The sequence below is a fragment of the Daucus carota genome, chromosome 6 (genome assembly GCF_001625215.2).
Source record: "Daucus carota subsp. sativus chromosome 6, DH1 v3.0, whole genome shotgun sequence".
In the NCBI taxonomy this organism is placed as follows: domain Eukaryota; kingdom Viridiplantae; phylum Streptophyta; class Magnoliopsida; order Apiales; family Apiaceae; genus Daucus; species Daucus carota.
The window spans coordinates 22,872,601-22,892,786 of NC_030386.2; the positions used below are offsets into that span (position 1 = coordinate 22,872,601).

Below are 20,186 nucleotides of genomic sequence, written 5' to 3' on the forward strand. Positions count from 1 at the left end.
ATATATATCTCTAGAAAAATATGGAATCGAAACCTTATCCATGCATAATATCTCCACCACTCTCTCGGACTAGTGTACCACTTCCTGGCGGCAATGGTAAGTATATATCCTAAATACTTCAAAAAAAAAAAAAAGAGTATATATCCTAAAACTTAACTTAAAATCATAATATTTTATAGTTATATCGTTAATCAGTGTACCTTTCTACAAGAATCAATAAAAATATTTTTCTGAGTTGAAAATTTTGATTTGATATATTACTTAATATAAGCAGCAAGAAATTGAGCGTCACAAAAGCACTAAAAATGAGTTCTTTTGAGGTGAGATCTCAACATGTATAAATATTGTTGTAAAACATTCCCAGATAACTTTATGGGGGACTTTCATTGGGTGGATCGAACAAAATGACTCTCTTTGTGAGTGCAGAGCGATACTAGAATAATGTAAATCTTGGATCAAACAAAATACAACTGAATATCTTGTGTTAGTTAGTACTACTATTGATTAGTACAACCACAAGTCAACCTTAAGCAACTACAGTGCTTGTATGTTTTGTTAGCTCATGTTTGAAGAATTGCAGCTCTACACTGATAGTGTTCAGTTTGAGCTGGCAAAACCAAGAAAGATTAATCTTATTATCCAAACAGACGATTAATAAATCTATAGAATCATATTAGTGATTAAAATGAAGTTGGAAACTAAGTGGATGATAATGTATTGTATTGATCAGAGGTGCCTGGTTCCGCGAGATGAATACCAGGTTGACGATAGGCCTTTCTTATAAAATTTACTGAACTTATAATCTCTTATAAAATTTACTGAACTTGTACGCCCAGCGGTTTAAAAATATGCTCGCAGAACTTATAAGCATAAAGAACTAAAGAACGCATCTGAGAAAGTAGGGAAACAAGCCGACGCATCTGAGAAATTAAGGAAACAAAGCAAACTTGTAGCTCTAAATTGTAAGATTCATTCCCACCATCACTTTTGTTTGAAGCGTCAATCCAGAATGTTGGTAAACCATCCTCTTAATATCTCGGGATTTTGGAAAAGTTAATCATTTAACAATGATATTGGAATTTCATGTGATCCTAATATTCTCGTAATTTATTAAGGATTTTATTCCTCACACTTCATGTGACCCCTAATATTACTCGGAAAATGTTAGAATATACTCTCTTTACTAGGATTATGTTAGAATTTACGGCCCAAACTCGGTGCTACCTCCAATATTGTCCGGAATAATGTTAGAATGCAATTATACAATATTTATTAAGGATATAATGGCAAATTTATTCCCTAAATGGGTGCCAAATTAGTTTTCGAGTGAGGGGATTAAAGACTGAATTTCGAATGCAGATGATTTCTTATACCTGGGAAATACCATATAATATAATATGGATTTCTTCTGCATATAACCTTGCAGATATATCAAGCACACAGTGGACAGTTCCCTTCTACAGAGACAACTGCAGATGTACTTCACTGATTGATAAGTGTGTGTATATAACTTAAATTCTTAGTACTGATAAATAACTTTCAAGTTTCTAGCATAAAACTAGCTGAGAATCTTAAACTCAACCATGTTTTTATTGCACAAAATATATCAGCGACCGCTATACTTATTTTGCGCGTAAAAGCAAATCTGATGATGAAGAGGTAATGCATTTGGAGTCGGCGTCACCAGAACTTGAGGAACCAGTTTGCCAAGTCTTATTGACAACAGTGTCAGAACTCAGAAGAAGATTGAAGAGAATTTGAGATAAATCCAGCGGAGCTGTGACATACAACAACGTAGGGTATGTTAGGGCCAGATCAGGCAGGGAAGCTTCGAAGTTTAACACTTGAAGTGCATGGCTATTGAAGGACGGAATTTGTGATCAGGGTGGGCACACCATAGACCTACAACCATCAAACATCTTAACTGTTTCTCATCAAAGTCTGCAGAAAGTTTTGGATCAGCTGCTGCAAGAAGCTCTCCCTTTCCATAAAGGTCCCATATCCACTCTACAAGTATGATCTCACCCTGTTTCGCTTTGGGGTTAATAGGTTTTCTTCCTGAGGCTATTTCCAATGTCACAATACCAAAGCTATAGACATCTGTTTCCTTGCTTACTTTCCCAGTTGTAAAACAGTTAGGGGCAATGAATCCCATTGTTCCTGCCAACACAGTTGTTTCCGTCTCTTTTCCATGATCAAATCTGGCCAACCCAAAATCACCGAGTATGCAATTATAATTTGAGTCCAACATGATATTACTTGTTTTAATATCCCTGTGCAGCAGACATTGTTCCATCCTTCATGTAGATAAAGCAATGCGGATGCCAGGCCTCGAGTTATGTTGTATCTCATTATCCATGTCAAGAACAAACTTTCTCTAAATAGATACGAATCCAGGCTACCATTGGGCAAGAACTCGTAAACAAGTAAAAGCTCTCTTTCCTCATGGCACCAACCAATGAGCTGCACCTTGCCCAACCTTCTCTCCTGCGAAATTCCTTGTTGCAGTAGACAATACTTCATATGAAAACTTACGGGGTCCAGTTTCCTTTTCATATTTACTTGAAATCTCAAATAAGTTGCCATCTACCTTTTTAATTCTATTCCACTTCTTCTTTCAAACACACCAAAGGAGACCTATTGTCATGACTAAGAAGCAGGCTAATGCACCTACAACAATCCCAGCTATTACCTTTCCATATTTCTTCGGCTTCAAACTGGGTTTTGGAGGTGGTGTAGAAATATTTTTATCTGTTGGGAGATGTATACTTGAACTAAAATTCCAAGAATGAACCGCATGTATCTCCCAGAATCGTCTTGCTGTTGCAGCTGAAATACCAAATTCAACCCTTTCTGGCAAGTACTTTCTCATGTCAACTTTATAAGAGAGGCTCTCTATGTATGTACTGTTATTAGAAAAAGAAGTGAAGAAGACGCTAAAATTCATCGTAGTATAATTATAACTGATCCATGCTTCATTCTTTACTCCAGCAGGAACACGACTCAGCCATGTGACATTAGCAACAGATACCATTGAGTTTATGTTGATGCCAACATGATCATGAAGAGGATCCCAGGGATTTGCATAGGTGTCAAACTCCACCACCACGAATATATTTATGGTTGAATTGTTTATCTGGTCTTCACTCACAAGGCCAACACCAGCACCTTGCTGAACACTAGGAATGGGGAAGCCAACCCGTGCAAGAAATAATGCAATCCCGTCAGCATATTCGGACCTATTTTGTGAATTGATAATGAATGCGAAATAGGTGGAGAAGTCAGCCATGTTACCAGATGCCTTGTCCCACAGTTTCAAGGGCTCGGTGTATGTTATTCGACCAGTACTTCGATCCATGCCTCTATCATTCTGGTTGTTGGTTAACTGGATTGCTTCATTCGTAGGAGCAGCATCTTCATGATATATATCTGTAGTATTTGGTGTGAAGCCAGGATAGTTAAAGAGCGGTTGAGCTGTAATAGGGACTCTGAGAACATATAAGATGATAATTAAGAAAGAAGGGCGATAAAACTTTGATTGAAGGTAAACTATATTCCAAGACCTGCAAGGCAACATAGTAAGAGAGTATTAGAAGTACTGCTCCTAAAGCTAGAAAATCGAGTTGCATGACCTACAAAAGATGATCATGTGATATGTTTTTCCTGATAACAAATTATAAGGCTTAATAACTACATAAGTGGACAGTCATATAGAGTATATTTTTAGTCTGCAAAGTTTGGCAAGTTGTGCACAAGCCTGCACAGCTTCATGACAAAACTTCAGTTTTTGTATTAAAAATAATTCTTGTAATTTAGTTAGACAAAACAGTCAGCCTCCCCCTCCTGGACTTTATCTTCCATCTCATTATACCAAGTATAAATTATCCAACAAATGGTGACTATGATTATGGTACAATAAAGTAATCAGGCTTTCTTAAACGTGCACTATAAAGCTTAGCATATGAATAATGAGGCCAACACAGGCATGATATTTTCTAAATAATCAAAAATAGTTCAATACGTATACAAATATTTTCTGTGAAGATGTAGAATTCAGAAAGCAGCACCAAGAACATGTACTGCACATAGTACCCGTACCTTAACTTTCAGCAAAGCTATTACAAACTTCAGAAAATAGTTGGACTAGGAGTTCTTCTGCTGCTTGTCTAATGGAGCCTAGAAAAGAAAAAACAGAGATATGATGTCCAAAGTATACATATTGGCATTGAATATATTTGTAAGTACAAGATATTATGAGAAAAAAGGTAATATGGAGGAAGTACTATAATTCGGTTGATGATGGCCTCTTGAAGCTGTCAGCCTGGCAATTTTAATGCAACAGGGAATGATGGTATTAACACAAGCTCATAATAAGCACAAACAACACACAACATCTTGATTGAAACTCACTCAGCGATAAACTACTTACAACCTGCATACAAAGAAGAATTTGGCTAAATATCTCCTCCTGCATCAACAGTTAGCACCATGCAAACATCATTCAATGCCAGCATCGATTCAAGCATGTACTTCAAAAGTTGATTTTAGATGTCCAAGGTATGATCTGAACATGATATATAAAAATCTTTAGAAAAGAAATCAGTACCTGGAAACATTTGATTTCAGCAGTGGCACCGGATAAGTTACTGGAGCCATCTCCTCGCTCATATCCTTGGAACCTAGGGGTTGTCAACAAGTATATATATTTTGTTTTCTTATACCACATAGAAGTACAAAGAATAAGATTAACCTGTATTAAGAATTAGGAATCATTCATGACACACGCAAAAAAAAGAAAAAAAAGAATTTGGAATCATTCATTCTGACCCCTAAAATATTATAAATAAACTTTTAATTGGGTCAGACAATAAACAAGTATAATTTGAATTAAGAATTAGGAATCATTCATTTTGACCCCTAAAATACTAGAAATAAACAGGTATAATTTGAATTCTGATAGAGAAATAAGATTCTCAAACAATGATGATGTACAACAAACTTGGCTCACTCCAGTTCATTCACAATGCTCAATTCATGAACATGGAACAAAATGGACAGTGCAGTTTTGTTACGTACACGGACTTGAATTTAGAACTATAATGGAGTGCACAGACTTGGCTTACTATAACTCATTCACAATGCTCAATCTCTGAACATAAGGCAAACTAGGTCCACCATGTTTTCCCTGCCCATATCACCTTTCTAATTCCAGATTACCTTTCCTTTTCAATTTATGTTCCTTGCTAGTACAAATTATGCAATATTAACACAGCAATAACAGAGTTCCTTTCTTAACAGTTATTAAGATGCACAATAAGAAGATACTTCCAAGGTCTCAGGCTACCAGATGTAAAATGACAAGTCTTGTTAAAGAACCACGGATAAGCTACTAGTGTGTGTACCTGTGCATGTAAGTATATATTATGGATAATTGTTGCACGACGGACTTATGAAAAGACATGTATGTGTACGTATTCAACATATAACAGCTGCAAAGCTATCTTGGTAAGACTAAGACAGAAAGTGACCTGAAGCACAGAGAACAAAAAAAAATTATATCAAGGGACTTGTATTAAGGTATCTAATTTAGTCAGGGGTATCTTGATACTTGCGTATTTAAATGTATATCAATATCCAAGAAGTAGATTGGAGTATTATATTTTAATTTTTACGTACGAAATACAAGTATATTACAGCAGCTGCAAACTATCAAGTCAGTTGAAACTAAGGCAAAAGTAAAACATTCTAACCATTCTATCCATATAAGGTTATATGTAGTGAACAGAACTTCATCGATAATCTTTGCATGAACACTGGCCATTCCAGAAACAATGAAAACCTGAAGAATCCCGTACATGTATCTCTCTCTTGGTAATCACAGAAACATACTTGAAGAATGTGTGGCAATCACCGCATAGAATTACATTTTTCATAACACGAATTATTTTTCCAGGCTCGGTCATCAGAAGACCATATGTAACAGCTAATTTTGCACTGTGATAAAACAAAAAATCTTTCTTCTGATACTCCTCTACTTCGTGAAGTACAAAACTTGTGTCAGGCACATATCCAGCTTTTAAGCATTCCATAACTAATATTTCTAGCCCTTTGTTGATATCTTTGGATTGAAAATGTGATTTATCCCTTGCAAAAAAGAAATGAGCTCTGTTTTGATGAAAAATCCAACTTCGAACAGGTAGTTTACGAAATCCCTTCTCTCTCATCTTTTCCTTGATCATTTCAGAGCAATGCCATCTCCCGGAAGCAGAAAAAAGATTCGACACAAGTATGTAGGTAGATGGATCTTGTGGCTCAGAGAGAAGTATCTGCTTAGCAGCTCGTTTCCCAATATCTGTATTCATATGGATTCTACAACTATCAAGTAACGCTCTCCATACAGAAGGTTCTGGTTGGATAGGCATCCTAATAATTACTTCTTCTGCCTCTTCAAGATGACCCCAGAACCCTAAAACACTGACAAAGGTGGCATAGTGTTCTGAAGCAGGTTCAACTCCGTACACCGCATTCATTGACACAAATAATTTACGGCAGTCATATACCAAATCAGAGATAGTGTACTTGTAAGCTGAAAGTAGTATAAGAAAAGTAGTTGAATCCGGGGGTAAACCTGCCTGTTGCATTTCTTCCCATGCTGTCAGGGTTAGATCGCCTTGCCTGTGAAGGATATATCCAGCCATCAAACCATTCCAAGAAACTATGTCAGGAGTGGGCATAGCCTTGAAAACAGCAGTTGCTTCTTTAATGTTTCCACACTTAAAATACATACTCATTATAGCATTTTCCACCACAGTGTCGGACAAAAATCCAGATTTTATAGCATGGCAGTGAACTTGCCCTCCAAACACAGAAGAACCTAGGGTTCCACATACACCTAGTACAGAAGCAGAAAGAACTTCATCAACAGCCATGGTTCCCTCTGAATAACCCAGACAATATAAAGAAGCAGATTCATATGGCTGCCCATTTCGAGCATATCCGCATATCATTGATGTCCATATTAAAGGACTGCTCTGATTTAATGGCCGGCTGCGAAACATTTTCTCTGCATCACTCATTCTTCCACACCTTGTAGACATATCAACCATTGCTGATTCGATATAGTCATTCGATCCGGAACCAAACTTGATTACAAACCCTTGTATCATCTCACTAGTCCGCTTTTCTCTTAACAATCCACACGCATTAACAACACTGGCCAAAGTGAAATCAGTTAACTCCACTCCCTTCTCCACCATCTTAGAAAACATATTCAAAGCCATTATACCCCTTCCATTTTGACATAATCCTCCCAACACAGCATTACAGGAAACTGAGTTCTTCTCCGGCATCCTATTGAAAGTCTCCACTGCCTTGTCAACAAGACCAAATGCCATGTAAGCCATCATCATTTCGGTCCAGGTAATAATATCTTTTAGATGCATGCTTTCAAACAAAGAGACCACGGAGCTTACATTCCTACATTTAGAGTAAAAACGAATAAGAGCATTACCAACACTCAATCTGGTCAGCAGACCAGATTTGAGTGCATGTGCATGAATCTCTCGACCATTCATCGAAGCCAAAGAACCGCTGCAGGCAACCAAAAGGGTCGAAAGAGTGAAATGGTCAACTCTAAAACCATCAATTTGCCACATACAACGAAACAATTCGAATGATTTCTCATAAATGGACTCCTTGACCACAGACGACAAAACAGTATTCCATGTAGCAATGTCCCTCCGGGGAACTTCACTGAACAAACTCAACACAGAATCCAAACAACCACATTTGCCATACAAACCCAGAAGTGCATTTGTAACATAAACACTATCCAAATAACCCAACTTCACAACCAAGCCATGAACCTGAGAACCCAAACTTAAACTACCAAGTTGAATACACGCAGACAAAATTCCCACATAACTATACTCATTAGCCTCAACACCCAAACTAATCATATCAACAAAAAGCTGCACAGCCTCATCTTCCCAACCCGATTTCGCAAAACCCGAAACCAGTGAACTAAACGAAACCACATCAGGGCAAGACATACAATCAAATACCTTATAGGCATAATCATTAAAACCCAATTTAAGACAAGCAACAAGAAGGGCATTCCACAAACGAGTGTCCCCTTCATGTCCAAGCTTGACAAGTGAAGCATGAACTGCCTTGGCAAGATAAATGTCATTTTCTTGAACTGAAAGTCGAAGCAAATCAGTGAAATTGGTAACATGGGCATCATCAAAATCAGTTAAAGATGGGTTCTTTATTGGTAAAGTTTGAATTTTGGGAGTAAAGATGGGTTTTTTAGAGTTAAAGAAATAAGGGGTTTTGGGTTTAAGTGAAATTTTGGGAGGTTTTGAACTGATAATTAGTTGAGGAAGAGATGAGATTGTGGGTATAGGATTGAGAGGGTGGAGGATAATTGCAGACATTAATATGTAAGAAATAAATATAAACTCATACTCATCATTACTTGAACATATTTTATCTTCTGCAACACATAAAACACAAAATATATATTGAACTGGGAGAGCATATCAGAAAAGGGAAGCTAGAAGCAGATAAATAGTGAAGGAAAAAACTAATAAAGCTCAGAAGCAACCAGTGTGTTTTCTGAATGTGTGTTCAGAATTGGCAGCGGACCCAATCCAACTGCTATTGATGCTAAATTCGTCATTGCTTTGCACCAGCCGGGAATCGAACCCGGGTCTGTACCGTGGCAGGGTACTATTCTACCACTAGACCACTGGTGCTTCATGAAAAAGAGGGTCAGAGTTTTTGGCTACATAATGTATATCTTATTTTATTAATATAGTTATAAAAATTGAAAAACCCAATTTCAAATGTGAAGTATATATATTATTCTAAAATAGGATATTTTTTTATATATAAAATAAAATATAGGGTTGGTTCAACTGGTTAAAGAAGGGACTTGTATCCTCTTGGTTACAGGTTCGACTTCCGAAGGGAGGGAAATTTGTGATTATGGTTCCTGGACTAGAGCATGTCGCTTACGTGCGGTTTACCTTGGTTCATGTGGTTTGCGGGCATGATATTACGTGAGCTCGTGGGTTTATCCAGTGTGCACCCAAATGGTAGCGGTTGCTAATTCTTACGTTAAAAAAAACGGAAAAATAATTGGCAAGCGGAGAGAGATCAAGATGAGAAATATTGAAGCCGTTTGAATGAATTTAAAAATAAGTGCCTTTTGATTTAACGTAAAAAAAGTGAAGCAGAAGTTAGAGGCAAATTAGGACTTATAAGTGATTAAAGTGTTCGAAGAAGAAGTAGAAATTCTGAGAGGGAAACTAACATTTATAACTTTTAAAAAGTGTTTCTAATTTTTTTACACAAAGTAGAAACCAGCTTCTTTAAAAAAGAAATATTTCTCCCTGTTCCCAAACAAGCACATTGTATTTGTATATAATTACAAAAAGGTGTATAAATTAGGTAAATATAGAACAATGATGAGAAATATATCATTTTAAACTAAAGATCATTTTTTTCCCCACAAACAAATAGTCACATCATGGATGGCCTTCCTCTTGAATACATGCTCCTCATGTACTTGTTATCAAAATACACAATTATCTGAAGTTTATTTATATAAATATAAATATACATTTATGAACTATCAAACTTTAAACCAACATCAATATTCAATAGAAACAAATTTTATAGATTAAACATATAAAATGAAATATTAATTTATGTAGAACTGTGGAATAATTGTGTGTTATAAGTGTTCGACCTGTTTATTAAAAAATTTGCTGTCAATTTTAAAAACAAAGGTATTTTGATTTTGTTTTTTAACTAAAACTTGTCTTTTTATAATTCTTTTCGATAAATTCTAAACAAGATTAATTAATTAATTTCAATTCAAAATTTTAGTGCACATACAAAAAGAAAGGGTTATATATCAAACTGACCACCCATTCCGTCAAAATATCTCATTTTACCCACCTATCTCATCGGAAACTCGCTTAAGCCACTATAAATCAAATATATATCGTTTTTCCCACATCACTATTCATACCTTTTTACTTAATCATTTATCAAAAATCAACCGTTTATTTTTTTATTATAAAACCACTTCGAGTACCTTTATAATTGTCTCTAATATTTATCGAAATAATTTGAAAATTAATAAAGCAACATAGTTAGGGTGATCACATAAATATCTATGTATAACTAATTTATTTTTTTAAATAATAGCTATGTTGCTTTATTAATTCCCAAATTATTTTGATAAATATTAGAGATAATTATGAAGATACTCGAAGTGGTTTTGTAGTAAAAAAATAAACAGTTAATTTTTTATAAATGATTAAATAAAAAAGTATGAATAGTGATGTGGGTAAAAATGATATATATTTTGTTTATAGTGACTTAAACGAGTCCCCAATAAGATGGGTGGATAAAATGAGATATTTTGACGTAATGGGCGACCGGTGGTTTGATATAAAACCCCAAAAAGAAACTACGAATTCGATTCAGTTACCAATAAATTAATTTTAAATTACGTGCATATATACTCGGTGTGTGTATATATACGACTTTCGGCCTTTCCGTTGCAACAAGCAGCACTTCACTTCTTCGTTCTCTTTTGATCCAATACCAGGTATCCTTCTTACATTCCTATCCCCCTTTCCTTTTTCTTATTTTTCTTAGTTTTAATCCCTATATTCTGATCAGTTTTAATTTTTTATTTAAATTTTAATGTAATAATGATTAAAAGCATCTAATTAAGTAATCTGGAACAAACCCATCAAATTACATGTTATTTAAATGGTGGGGTTTCAAGATTTTTGTGGAATTTATATGATATGAGTTCAAATTGTGGTTTTAGAAGATTTTGATGTGTTATGTTCTAAATTTTGCTTTGTTTTGATGTTAGTAGAAATTGAATGAATTAGTGTGATGTATGTAATTGGGTATGCATTAATGTGTGTTTATATATTGATTTGGGTTTCTTAACCAGCATCTGATTGCCGTGGTTTGGTTGACTTGTCTGTGTTTACGATTTGACGATTTGTAAGAGTTTTGTGTCGACCCAGATATACAGACTTTGTGTAAGCTTTTTGGACCATGTATGTGATCAACATTCGGATAGAGAAATGAGAGTCTTATACAGTGGGGATATGTGTAAGGAGAGGGGAAATTATGTGTAAGGGGGAATTATGTGTAATGATGTTGGAGCTAAACTGTTTGTTTGTCTTCTTGAATCTAGATATGATACTATGCCCGGTGATTGGTGTTTTTAATTGATGCCTGAAAGTGTTTAAAAGTGTATGCGACTTTCAAGATGTTTAAGGATATTTTCATTTCATAACAAGGGTTCTTAGTCAAAAAGGTTAAGCAAGGCGTTATGTGAAAGTGTAAGAAGTGAGTGGGTAGAGTTTAGAGTATAGTGAAATAATGTATATTAAATAGAAGTGAAAGATAAAATGAATTTTTTACTTTCCTCGCAAGTGAAGAATGGTATGGTAGGATGAGATTTTATATTTAAGGGAGAACGTGTTTAACCTCTTGGTAGCGAAAGTATGCACTTATTAATACGTAGGGAATATTTGCGTCAAATAGATGGCAGTCCAGTGACTTTATTTAGGATTTGAGCATAGAAGATATACCAACTCTAAAGGCTGTTCTGCTAGACAATATTTTGGTATCTCGTCGATTTATTGGTTGATGGCCATGATGCATCTCTGTATTCGCCCGGAGTTCAGCAACAGGAAGTAATTGAAGACTATTTCCAATACTTATTAAAAATAGTTGAGAATTTAAAATTTAAAACCTATATATGCTTGCTATGTTAATTGTGAACATATGGTAGGTAAATAGAATCATCTTACTTAACCTTGTTAAGATCAAATTCTGGTAATTATTTCAAGCTTTTGACCTTAGGAACGACAAATGGGCTCTAAATCTTTACTGCTGAAATAGGCCATTCCAGCATGTTTCACGTTGGTAGAAAAACCTTGAGCTTCGTTCTGTTCTCTACTATGCTGTAGATACATAATCTCTTTTTTTCTTTGATAAATCTTGTCAGGAGCTTGCATAATTATTTTATGATTAGTTGAGTCAGTGTGTAATACTTATTATTTTTAAAGGGCGGTGAAAGAAAAATGAGGAATGTAAAATAAGTGCCACCAAAATTAGAGAGGACTTAGACAATCTGGTAAAGTTATTCATTGAGAGTCTGGCTCTAAAATTCTTTCCTGTGACTATATCAGGTAGTTGTCAGTTGTCCATGGAGCTCAATACTGTTAGAGATGCATTTGACCGAGTTGCTAAGAAGCAAAAGTTGTCTTCATCAAAGTCGCGAGAAGTAATCGACCAAGTTGGTCATGAAATTGAACAGACAGTCATGAGTATGCAGTCAACTCAAGACTCCAGCACTTCTGTTGATCAGAAGTCCATACTTGTGGCACTTAAAACCAAACTGAACACTATTAGCCCACAGACTCAGCTAGAAGGATCACAGAAGGAGCTAAACGTAAACCTTAGCAAGTGCTCAAAAGTCCTTGAGAAAGTTTTTAATCCTGACATATCAAAGGCATACAGAAACGTTGACTTTGACCTTCACATACTGAATCAGATAATTGCAAATCATTTTTATCGTGAAGGTCTGTTTGATACAGCTGACTGCTTGATAAAAGAAGCTGGGGAACCAGAGGCCATCTCCTTAAAATGTCAGTTTGTCGAGATGCATCAGATAATTGAAGCTGTTAGGTCTAGAAACCTCGAGCCTGCTATAAACTGGGCCACTGCTAACCGTGAAAAGCTTACGCAAGTTGGTTGTAATCTTGAGTTAAAGCTTCATACACTATGTTTTGTGGAGATCTTGCAGAAAAAGTCCCGAAGCGAAGCACTTAATTATGCCAGAACTTACCTTGCTCCTTTTGCTTCTGTTCACATGTATGAAGTTCAGAAGCTTATGGGTTGCCTCCTCTGGGCAGGAAAGCTTGATAAATCCCCTTATTCTGATATTACAGATGTAACCCATTGGGAGAAGCTGGTTGACGAACTAATCCAGCATTTCTGCAGCTTTATGGGGCAATCTAGCAGCAGCGCTTTGCGTGTTGCAATAGCGGCTGGAGTTGAAGGGTTGCCTACCCTACTAAAGTTGGCTAATGTAATGGCGGTAAAGAAACAGGAGTGGCAGGCGATGAAACAATTACCAGTGCCAGTGGATTTGGGAAAGGAGTTTCAGTTCCACTCAATCTTTGTTTGCCCAGTTAGTAGGGACCAGAGCAGCGATGAAAATCCCCCTATGCTGCTGCCATGCGGGCACGTGCTATGCAACCAGTCAATTGTGAAGATGTCAAGAAAGGGCACAAGGGCATTTAAATGTCCATACTGCCCTCAGGAAGCTTCAGTAGCGGATTGCAGGCAACTGTATCTATAAACAAGTCCAAGTAGCTTTTGCTTATACTCTTATGTTCAGTGACAATGCTGCTTTCGGTAATTATCAGAACTATGTCTAGTGATTATCATATATGTTGATTTTGAATTCTCTGTGGCACAGTCTATAGCATTCGATTTTAATACCTTTAATGCTAGTTTTATAATATTTAAATTGTTAGATATATGGTGATGCATATTATTGTTTTGCACAATGTGCCTTCCATCTGTTGGAATTTTGATATATACTTTCTTTGATCTACAAAAATGAATATAACTGAACAACCAAATTACTTGGCCCAATTTAAGTAATGGCATAGTTCTGATGTTCTGGAGTCTGGATGTGTCTTCAACTCTATTCAAGAATATATAAAAGAAATAAATTCCAGCTATCTAAATGCATACGTGAATCTATGATACAACTCGAGTAGGTAGATCCTGACAAAAAAAAATAAAAAAAAAATGCATACGTGAATCATCTGTGTGTAAATCACAACTACTGGATGACTGGAATTAGTATGCGCATCAGCTCAACTTGATTTTGGAATAGCAAGTATGTGCATCAACTCCATTATAGTTGGTGTGTCCGAAAACAACTTCATTTTGGAAAATATTTTTTGGAAGATAAATTCTGGGAAAAGTATTTTTCTGGGACGGAATCATTCCATGAAAAATTATCTTTTGTTATCTATTCGAATTTGTGTTTTTATCTTTTGAATGAGTAAATTGATCAAAATTTGACTGAAATTTATATATCTCTTATATCATTGTAAAATAAGGATTAATAGATGATACTAATATTTAAAATTATTTTTAAATAATAAATTATGACAAATTTATTAATTAAAATATTATTTATAGTTAAATTAAGAAATTATTAACAGTATTCCAAAACTCGGTAAACATACACTATCATAAAAAATGGAAAATTGTCCGAGCATTACTAACTCGGATTTTTTAAATTCCATTTATTTTTTTATTTTTTTTTGACGAATTAAATTCCATCTATTAATTTAACTAACAGTTTAAAAAAAACAGTTTACAAAAAAAAAACCAAAAAACTGAGAGCTTCTTTAAACGCCTCATCTCTCCGCTGCAACTCGCCCGTATTAACCATTCTTGCCCTTGCCCTTGCCCGTGCCACGTGGTCCGGTCAACAATCAGAAACAAAACCAAAACCACACTTGCCGTCCGATGATGAACCAACGGTTAAGATCCTGCCCGTTATTTTCACGGGCAGATCCTATTTTCCTTTATAACCCAGCGCCTAGCCTTTGTATTCTTCGCTCCTCACCCAAACCCAAATCCTATAAAAGCACAAATATATTTTGTGTTGTACCTACGACGTCGTTTGATTGGTATTTTTATCTTTCGCCGGAGCGGTGAAGTCTGGCCGGTTTATGGCGTCGGCGGTTTTTGAGAACCGGAGTGAATCAAACTGGGGGAAATTTATGGGAAAGAAACTTAACTATTCGAGCCCTAATTCGACAAACCCTAACCCTAATCGAAAGCAATCCAAGTCGAAAAGGAAGCAGTTTCATCAATTGGACGTCCCTTTAGTGAGTCAGGATGTTTCCGAGGATGCGTATTCGTATAATCAGCGAGGAATTGAGGGGAATTGCGGGAAAGGAGAGGGGTTTAATTGTTGTGATTATGTTAATTTTAATGTTTCGGGGTCTTCGAAGAGTGAATTGATCGAGTTGAGGAGGAAATTGGAGTTGGAGCTTCAGAAAGTTCGGAGCTTGAATGATCGGATTGATTCTGGGGGATATTCGGGGAGAAATAAGAAATTGTTCGGTCAGAAGAGGCCCTTGCCCGTGATTAATAATGGGGATGGTGGTGATTATGAAGATTTGACGAAGATGTGTAAGCAGATTTTGACGAAATTGATGAGGAATAGGAGTAGTCGGGTTTTTAATAAGCCGGTTGATGCTGTCGGTTTGGGCTTGTATGATTATCATCAGATTGTCAAGGAGCCTATGGATTTAGGTACGGTGAAAATGAATTTGTCCAAGAATTTGTATGCATCGCCTAGTGAATTTGCTTCAGATGTCAGGTTGACGTTTAATAATGCAATGCTGTATAATCCCAAGACGGATCAAGTTCATTCGATGGCAGCTCAGCTTTTGTCACAGTTTGAGGATATGTTTGCACCAGTTCAAGATAAATTGGATAGTTATGTTGAGAAAGACGAGGTTCGCATTGGGGATGATGATTGGCATGGTAGTTCCTGGAATGAGATTACAAATACAGAAAGACCCAAGAAGCCAAAAACTAATATAGTCAGTTCGATTCCTACTATTATGCCTGAGCAGATTCCTGAACCCTTGATCCAGTCTAGTGCTTCTAATCATTCCAATTCGGATCCACGATCAATGCAATCACCTGTGTTGGCTCCATCTAATGTGCAAGCACAACCTGTGAAGCCAACTGGGTCAGTGAAACCTGCCTCTACATTAAAGCAGCCTAAGCCAAAAGCAAAGGATCCTAATAAGAGAGCTATGACGATGGAGGAGAAGCAAAAGCTGGGAGTTGGGTTACAAGATTTGCCTGAAGAAAAAATGCCACAGTTGGTGCAAATTATACGAAAGAGAAATGAACGTTTGGCGCAGGAAGGTGATGAAATTGAGCTTGATATTGAGGCCCTTGATATAGAAACTCTTTGGGAGCTTGACAGATTTGTGACAAACTGGAAGAAGCTTGCAAGTAAGACCAAGAGGCAAGCCCTGATGGAGAACTTCTCAACAGCTCCCATGGTTGCACCTGATACTGAGGTAATGTTAGGTACTTGTTTTTGAATTGTTTGAATACATGTATATGATGATGTTAAGAGTTCTGATCATGTGTTGGTTATAAATTTTTAGGCTCTTGCTAGTGACATAAATGATGGGGCAAATAGCATTAAGAGAGGAGATGGTGATGAGGATGTGGACATTGGTGATGAGATGCCAGAGAGCAGTTTCCCCCATGTGGAAATTGAGAAGGACGATGGTGGGAATGTTCGCGATAATGGACAAACAAATGGAATTGGTAATGCAAGTAGTAGCTCAAGCAGTTCAGGCAGTTCCAGCTGTGATTCCTCTTCAAGTGGTATATTAAGTTCCACGTTTCTTTCTTGAAATGTGTTTGTGGTTATTGCTAGATTTAATTAGATGATGTTATGTTAACAGATTCAGAATCAGGGAGTCGTTCAGGAAGTGACTCTGATGCAGAGGATGAAGTACAGTCATGATGTTATGTTATCGTTTGTGTCGAATCTGTGAATATTAATGCAGTCCTGCATCCGTAACCTTGCTTCTTAGCTGTCGAGTGAGCTGAATTTTAAAGTTTCATTTGCAGAACACTTACAGAAGTGTTGAGGTTGTTGTAGCATTGGTAATTTATTTCGATGTCAAATGAACCCGTCCTTGAGGCTAAGATGAAGAGTCAAAGGAAACCCATCATCCAGTGCCGAGAGACTGCACCGATAAATTATTGGTGTGATGGTTTGGTTAGTTGTATGATTTCTCTTGTATACTGATTACTAACAATAGTAAATAAATTTTCAGCTTCTTTGCCTCTTATTTCTGCTTACTGTTCTGTGTCATAGTGGGCGATTAAAACTTGTCAGTCAATGCTAAGGATTAAAGCATATCCTCGGGACTGGCAATCATTACAGTCTCTATTTCTTTGTGTTGTAAGAAACTGCTCTTCTCTAAAAGGAACTCACTAGGAGGGTAAGATGCGAGAAGAAAGTGGTAACAGATTGAAATAATGTCCTGTTTGGAAACATAGATTTCATTTGAAATTTTGGATTTGATCAAATAACTTGTTTGGGAATTTAGATTTGGATTTCATTTGAAATCCAGACATTCAAATGCTAGTATAAATCTGAGAATTTGAAATGACAACTCAAATTCTATCATTTGAAATCCATCATTTGAAATGAAATGCTAGTTTCCAAACGGCCTCTAATAGAGATTTTTTTTCTTGAGATGATTTTTGCAAGGGAAGCGATATGCCAGTTAGCTCAAGTCTCTGAGCAAGTGTTGATATTATTCTTCACTGTTGAAAAAAGGAGATTATTTATTATTGCTTTTTTCAAGTTCAAATTGGAGTTCACAACTTTAAAGCAAGTGTTTTATCTCTAAGCAAGTTTTTTTCGATTATTAAGGCACATTCACATACATAATTAACTTTTCTTCGACAAGGGTTTGGACCAACAGCTATACTGGGAGACATTGATATCTATAGGCAAAGCAAGTGGGTTTTGTTTTGACATTTCTGAATTTTAATTGCTCTTGGTTATCTCACGTTAAACAGAATGTTAAGTAGCTCTACTCGGTCCGTTCCAATTTCTTTGTCTTGTTTGATTTCCTATACGTCACATTAACCAAACTTTGGCTGAAATTTACATATATAAAATAATTATAAAATATTATGAAAAATCTACATCCAGATCATGTAGACCGGTCAACGTTTGGTAAATTTGACCACAAAAAATGTCGAATGTAGAGAGTAATCTTCCAAATGCAGTAATTCAAAAAATTTGCTCCTGCCATTTCTTGATGCTGAGAGTTTAAGGCTTATTAAAGTTTGCTTCATGCTAGTCAGCAATTCCTTTTTCAGATGACCAAGGTTTGAAATATGACTTTTCAGCATCTTCTTTGAGAGATCTTGGCTACTTACATCAGCATTGACAGATTTAAGTTATTCCAGACCAAAGCGAGGGCTTCAATTTTGATTTTGCATTGCTACATTTCTATTCTAATAAATTGTATGTGGTTTAATTGTTTTAATTGCTCCATGCGGCATGCCCTCAATCAGATTAAAGTGTCCTAGTCGATTAATTTTTTGTTAAGTGTCTCTTTTTGGTTCACTTGACATTTGTTGCCTATTCGTGTGTTAACGGCCACAGCGGAGGGTAGTAAATCTCCCAGCTTCATTATAATTGTTGTTATTTAGCAAAGGAAATGAATGGACTTATCATTTTAATGATATCTACAAAACTCAAAATGTCTTTGTATTTCAAATTCAATATAAGAATTATTATTTTTTTTTTTTGATAGAATCGTACTTGCATTAAAATATCTCAAGGTTACAGATGAAACAATCTCGAGCAGAAACATTCCACTCTGAAAGACCTGACATAGAATATGTCGCCCTTGCTAAACAATAAGCTACAATATTCGCAGACCTATGTGTGTAACACACTAACACTTCATCAAATTATAACGAGCTCCAGATTAGATTAAGACAAACCAGATCAAGAGCACTTTAACGATAACGAAATTCAGACAAATTAAAACAACTTTTTAGACCTCGTCAAATAAAAAAAAACAACTTTTTAGACAAATAACCAAACAATTCTGTTGCATTATAAATAGATTTTATACCAACAAAATCAGACTGTCAATTTGAATTTTAAAATTTTCATATACGAAATACATCTAACTGACTCTATTATTTATTCAAAAGATGGTACTGTAAGAATTATTAAGAAGTACATATGCTTTTTATAATAAGTAGAACTATCAACTATGCATTTTAGCAATTATATCAAATATATTTATATGTTCGATAATTTCATTAATCTATATATATTTATTTAATAATCATACAATATAGTAGGGTCATAAATGTACTGATATCCGATGATATCGGATCATCCGATCAAACCTGATCATAACCTATCTATATACTTCTTAAAGCATGAGTCATTTTTTAAGGCTGATATGGTAATTTCACATGCTCTTGGATCAACCCATTAAGCTCTGGATCGACCCAGCATCTTCCTCATTCAAATTAACACTATGAAAATATTTCGGATCTTTATTTGACCCGACCCGGATAATACTGGATATGCACCATGTTCATACCATATCAGTAGCGCAGCATTGAATGCAATCCCTTCGATCAAGCCACTCATTACGAGCTCATTCAAATCATATCAGGATCATCATATTAAGATCAGAATTTAAAAATAACATTAATCACACATCCTTGAATCGTGCCACTAATCACGACGTCAGTTTAGATTTAAGCTTTGCTACTTATTTGCATATGATATTCTTATTAGATCAAAGCAGATTAGTTGGATTTCACATTCGAAATCATTCTTTCTTTCTTCCACGCATGTAATCGCGACGAGTATGTTTCCTTGCTTGGCTTTCGAACTGATTTGTGTTCTCGGTCGGATTTTGGTGTAGTACTACTGATCTTGGCTTTCTTTACACATTAATTTCTCTATCCACGGATTTTGCTTTGCGCTTATTTACTATATTGTATAATCAAATTGTACTTATCTTGCACAAATCGCGTTGATCCGTGTATGCATCAGGTAGTATCCGTCAAAGTCCTTTTGCGACGATGCTTCGACAAAGGATGATGTTTCGAAGTCAAAAAGAGAATAACACCATTGGCCGTGAAATAAGTCTGCAGTATTTCCATCTCAATTTACAATATTTGCTACATTGTGTATATTTGTTCATTCTATTATTTTTGAACGGGTTCTGAAGTTTGTTGTTTGAACGCTGCAGGTACCATAATCAGTACATGATTTTGTATTTAACGTGTTTGATAATTTGCTACAGAGAAAAGCTGAGAGATCCGTCCTCACGATTTCTATTGATTTCATGTTCCAGGAATTTGAGAAAAGGTTCGAACACTTTAGTGCAAATGAAAGATTTGTGTTGTGATATAGAAATTAGGATTATTTTTTGAACATCATTTTTAACTCTTCGTGTTGGGATTTGTGTTGTGCAAAAAGTAATCATAGTGTTTTGTTTTTTAATTCT

The 20,186-nt window shown here is 35.8% G+C and overlaps 4 protein-coding genes and 1 non-coding gene across 5 annotated transcripts; 2 read left to right on the forward strand and 3 right to left on the reverse strand.

The window, feature by feature from the left end:
- Positions 1-1,325: 1,325 nt before the first annotated feature.
- LOC108227696 (L-type lectin-domain containing receptor kinase IX.1) lies at positions 1,326-5,529 on the reverse strand. The gene is given in 6 exon segments (XM_064079667.1): positions 1,326-1,858; positions 1,861-2,292; positions 2,295-2,467; positions 2,469-3,563; positions 4,099-4,679; positions 5,403-5,529. Coding segments are annotated over 4 exon segments (1,731 nt in total). The 5' UTR covers positions 3,359-3,563; positions 4,099-4,679; positions 5,403-5,529; the 3' UTR covers positions 1,326-1,622.
- A 232-nt stretch (positions 5,530-5,761) lies between these two features.
- Positions 5,762-8,749, reverse strand: LOC135146732 (pentatricopeptide repeat-containing protein At5g03800). The gene has a single exon (XM_064079666.1). The coding sequence runs from the start codon at positions 8,436-8,438 to the stop codon at positions 5,790-5,792; it is 2,649 nt and encodes an 882-aa protein (XP_063935736.1). The 5' UTR covers positions 8,439-8,749; the 3' UTR covers positions 5,762-5,789.
- TRNAG-GCC (transfer RNA glycine (anticodon GCC)) lies at positions 8,689-8,759 on the reverse strand. The gene has a single exon. It is a non-coding gene; the product is annotated as a tRNA-Gly (tRNA).
- Positions 8,760-10,512: 1,753 nt separating this feature from the next.
- Positions 10,513-13,607, forward strand: LOC108225055 (protein RMD5 homolog). The gene is made up of 2 exons (XM_017399859.2): positions 10,513-10,627; positions 12,240-13,607. Exon 2 carries the CDS (start codon positions 12,257-12,259, stop codon positions 13,412-13,414), a length of 1,158 nt encoding a protein of 385 aa, XP_017255348.1. The 5' UTR covers positions 10,513-10,627; positions 12,240-12,256; the 3' UTR covers positions 13,415-13,607.
- A 1,073-nt stretch (positions 13,608-14,680) lies between these two features.
- LOC108192941 (transcription factor GTE2) lies at positions 14,681-16,973 on the forward strand. The gene is made up of 3 exons (XM_017359485.2): positions 14,681-16,184; positions 16,275-16,500; positions 16,581-16,973. The coding sequence occupies exons 1-3, from the start codon at positions 14,811-14,813 to the stop codon at positions 16,640-16,642; spliced, it is 1,662 nt and encodes a 553-aa protein (XP_017214974.1). The 5' UTR covers positions 14,681-14,810; the 3' UTR covers positions 16,643-16,973.
- The last annotated feature ends 3,213 nt before the right edge of the window (positions 16,974-20,186 follow it).

Excerpts from the sequence above, each read along its gene's own strand:
- LOC135146732 (XM_064079666.1), bottom strand. The coding sequence starts at position 8,438 with ATGTCTGCAATTATCCTCCACCCTCTCAATCCTATACCCACAATCTCA.
- LOC108225055 (XM_017399859.2), top strand. The coding sequence starts at position 12,257 with ATGGAGCTCAATACTGTTAGAGATGCATTTGACCGAGTTGCTAAGAAG.
- LOC108192941 (XM_017359485.2), top strand. The coding sequence starts at position 14,811 with ATGGCGTCGGCGGTTTTTGAGAACCGGAGTGAATCAAACTGGGGGAAA. Across the intron at positions 16,185-16,274 it reads TGGTTGCACCTGATACTGAG|GCTCTTGCTAGTGACATAAA; the intron begins GTAATGTTAGGT and ends ATAAATTTTTAG. Across the intron at positions 16,501-16,580 it reads CTGTGATTCCTCTTCAAGTG|ATTCAGAATCAGGGAGTCGT; the intron begins GTATATTAAGTT and ends TTATGTTAACAG.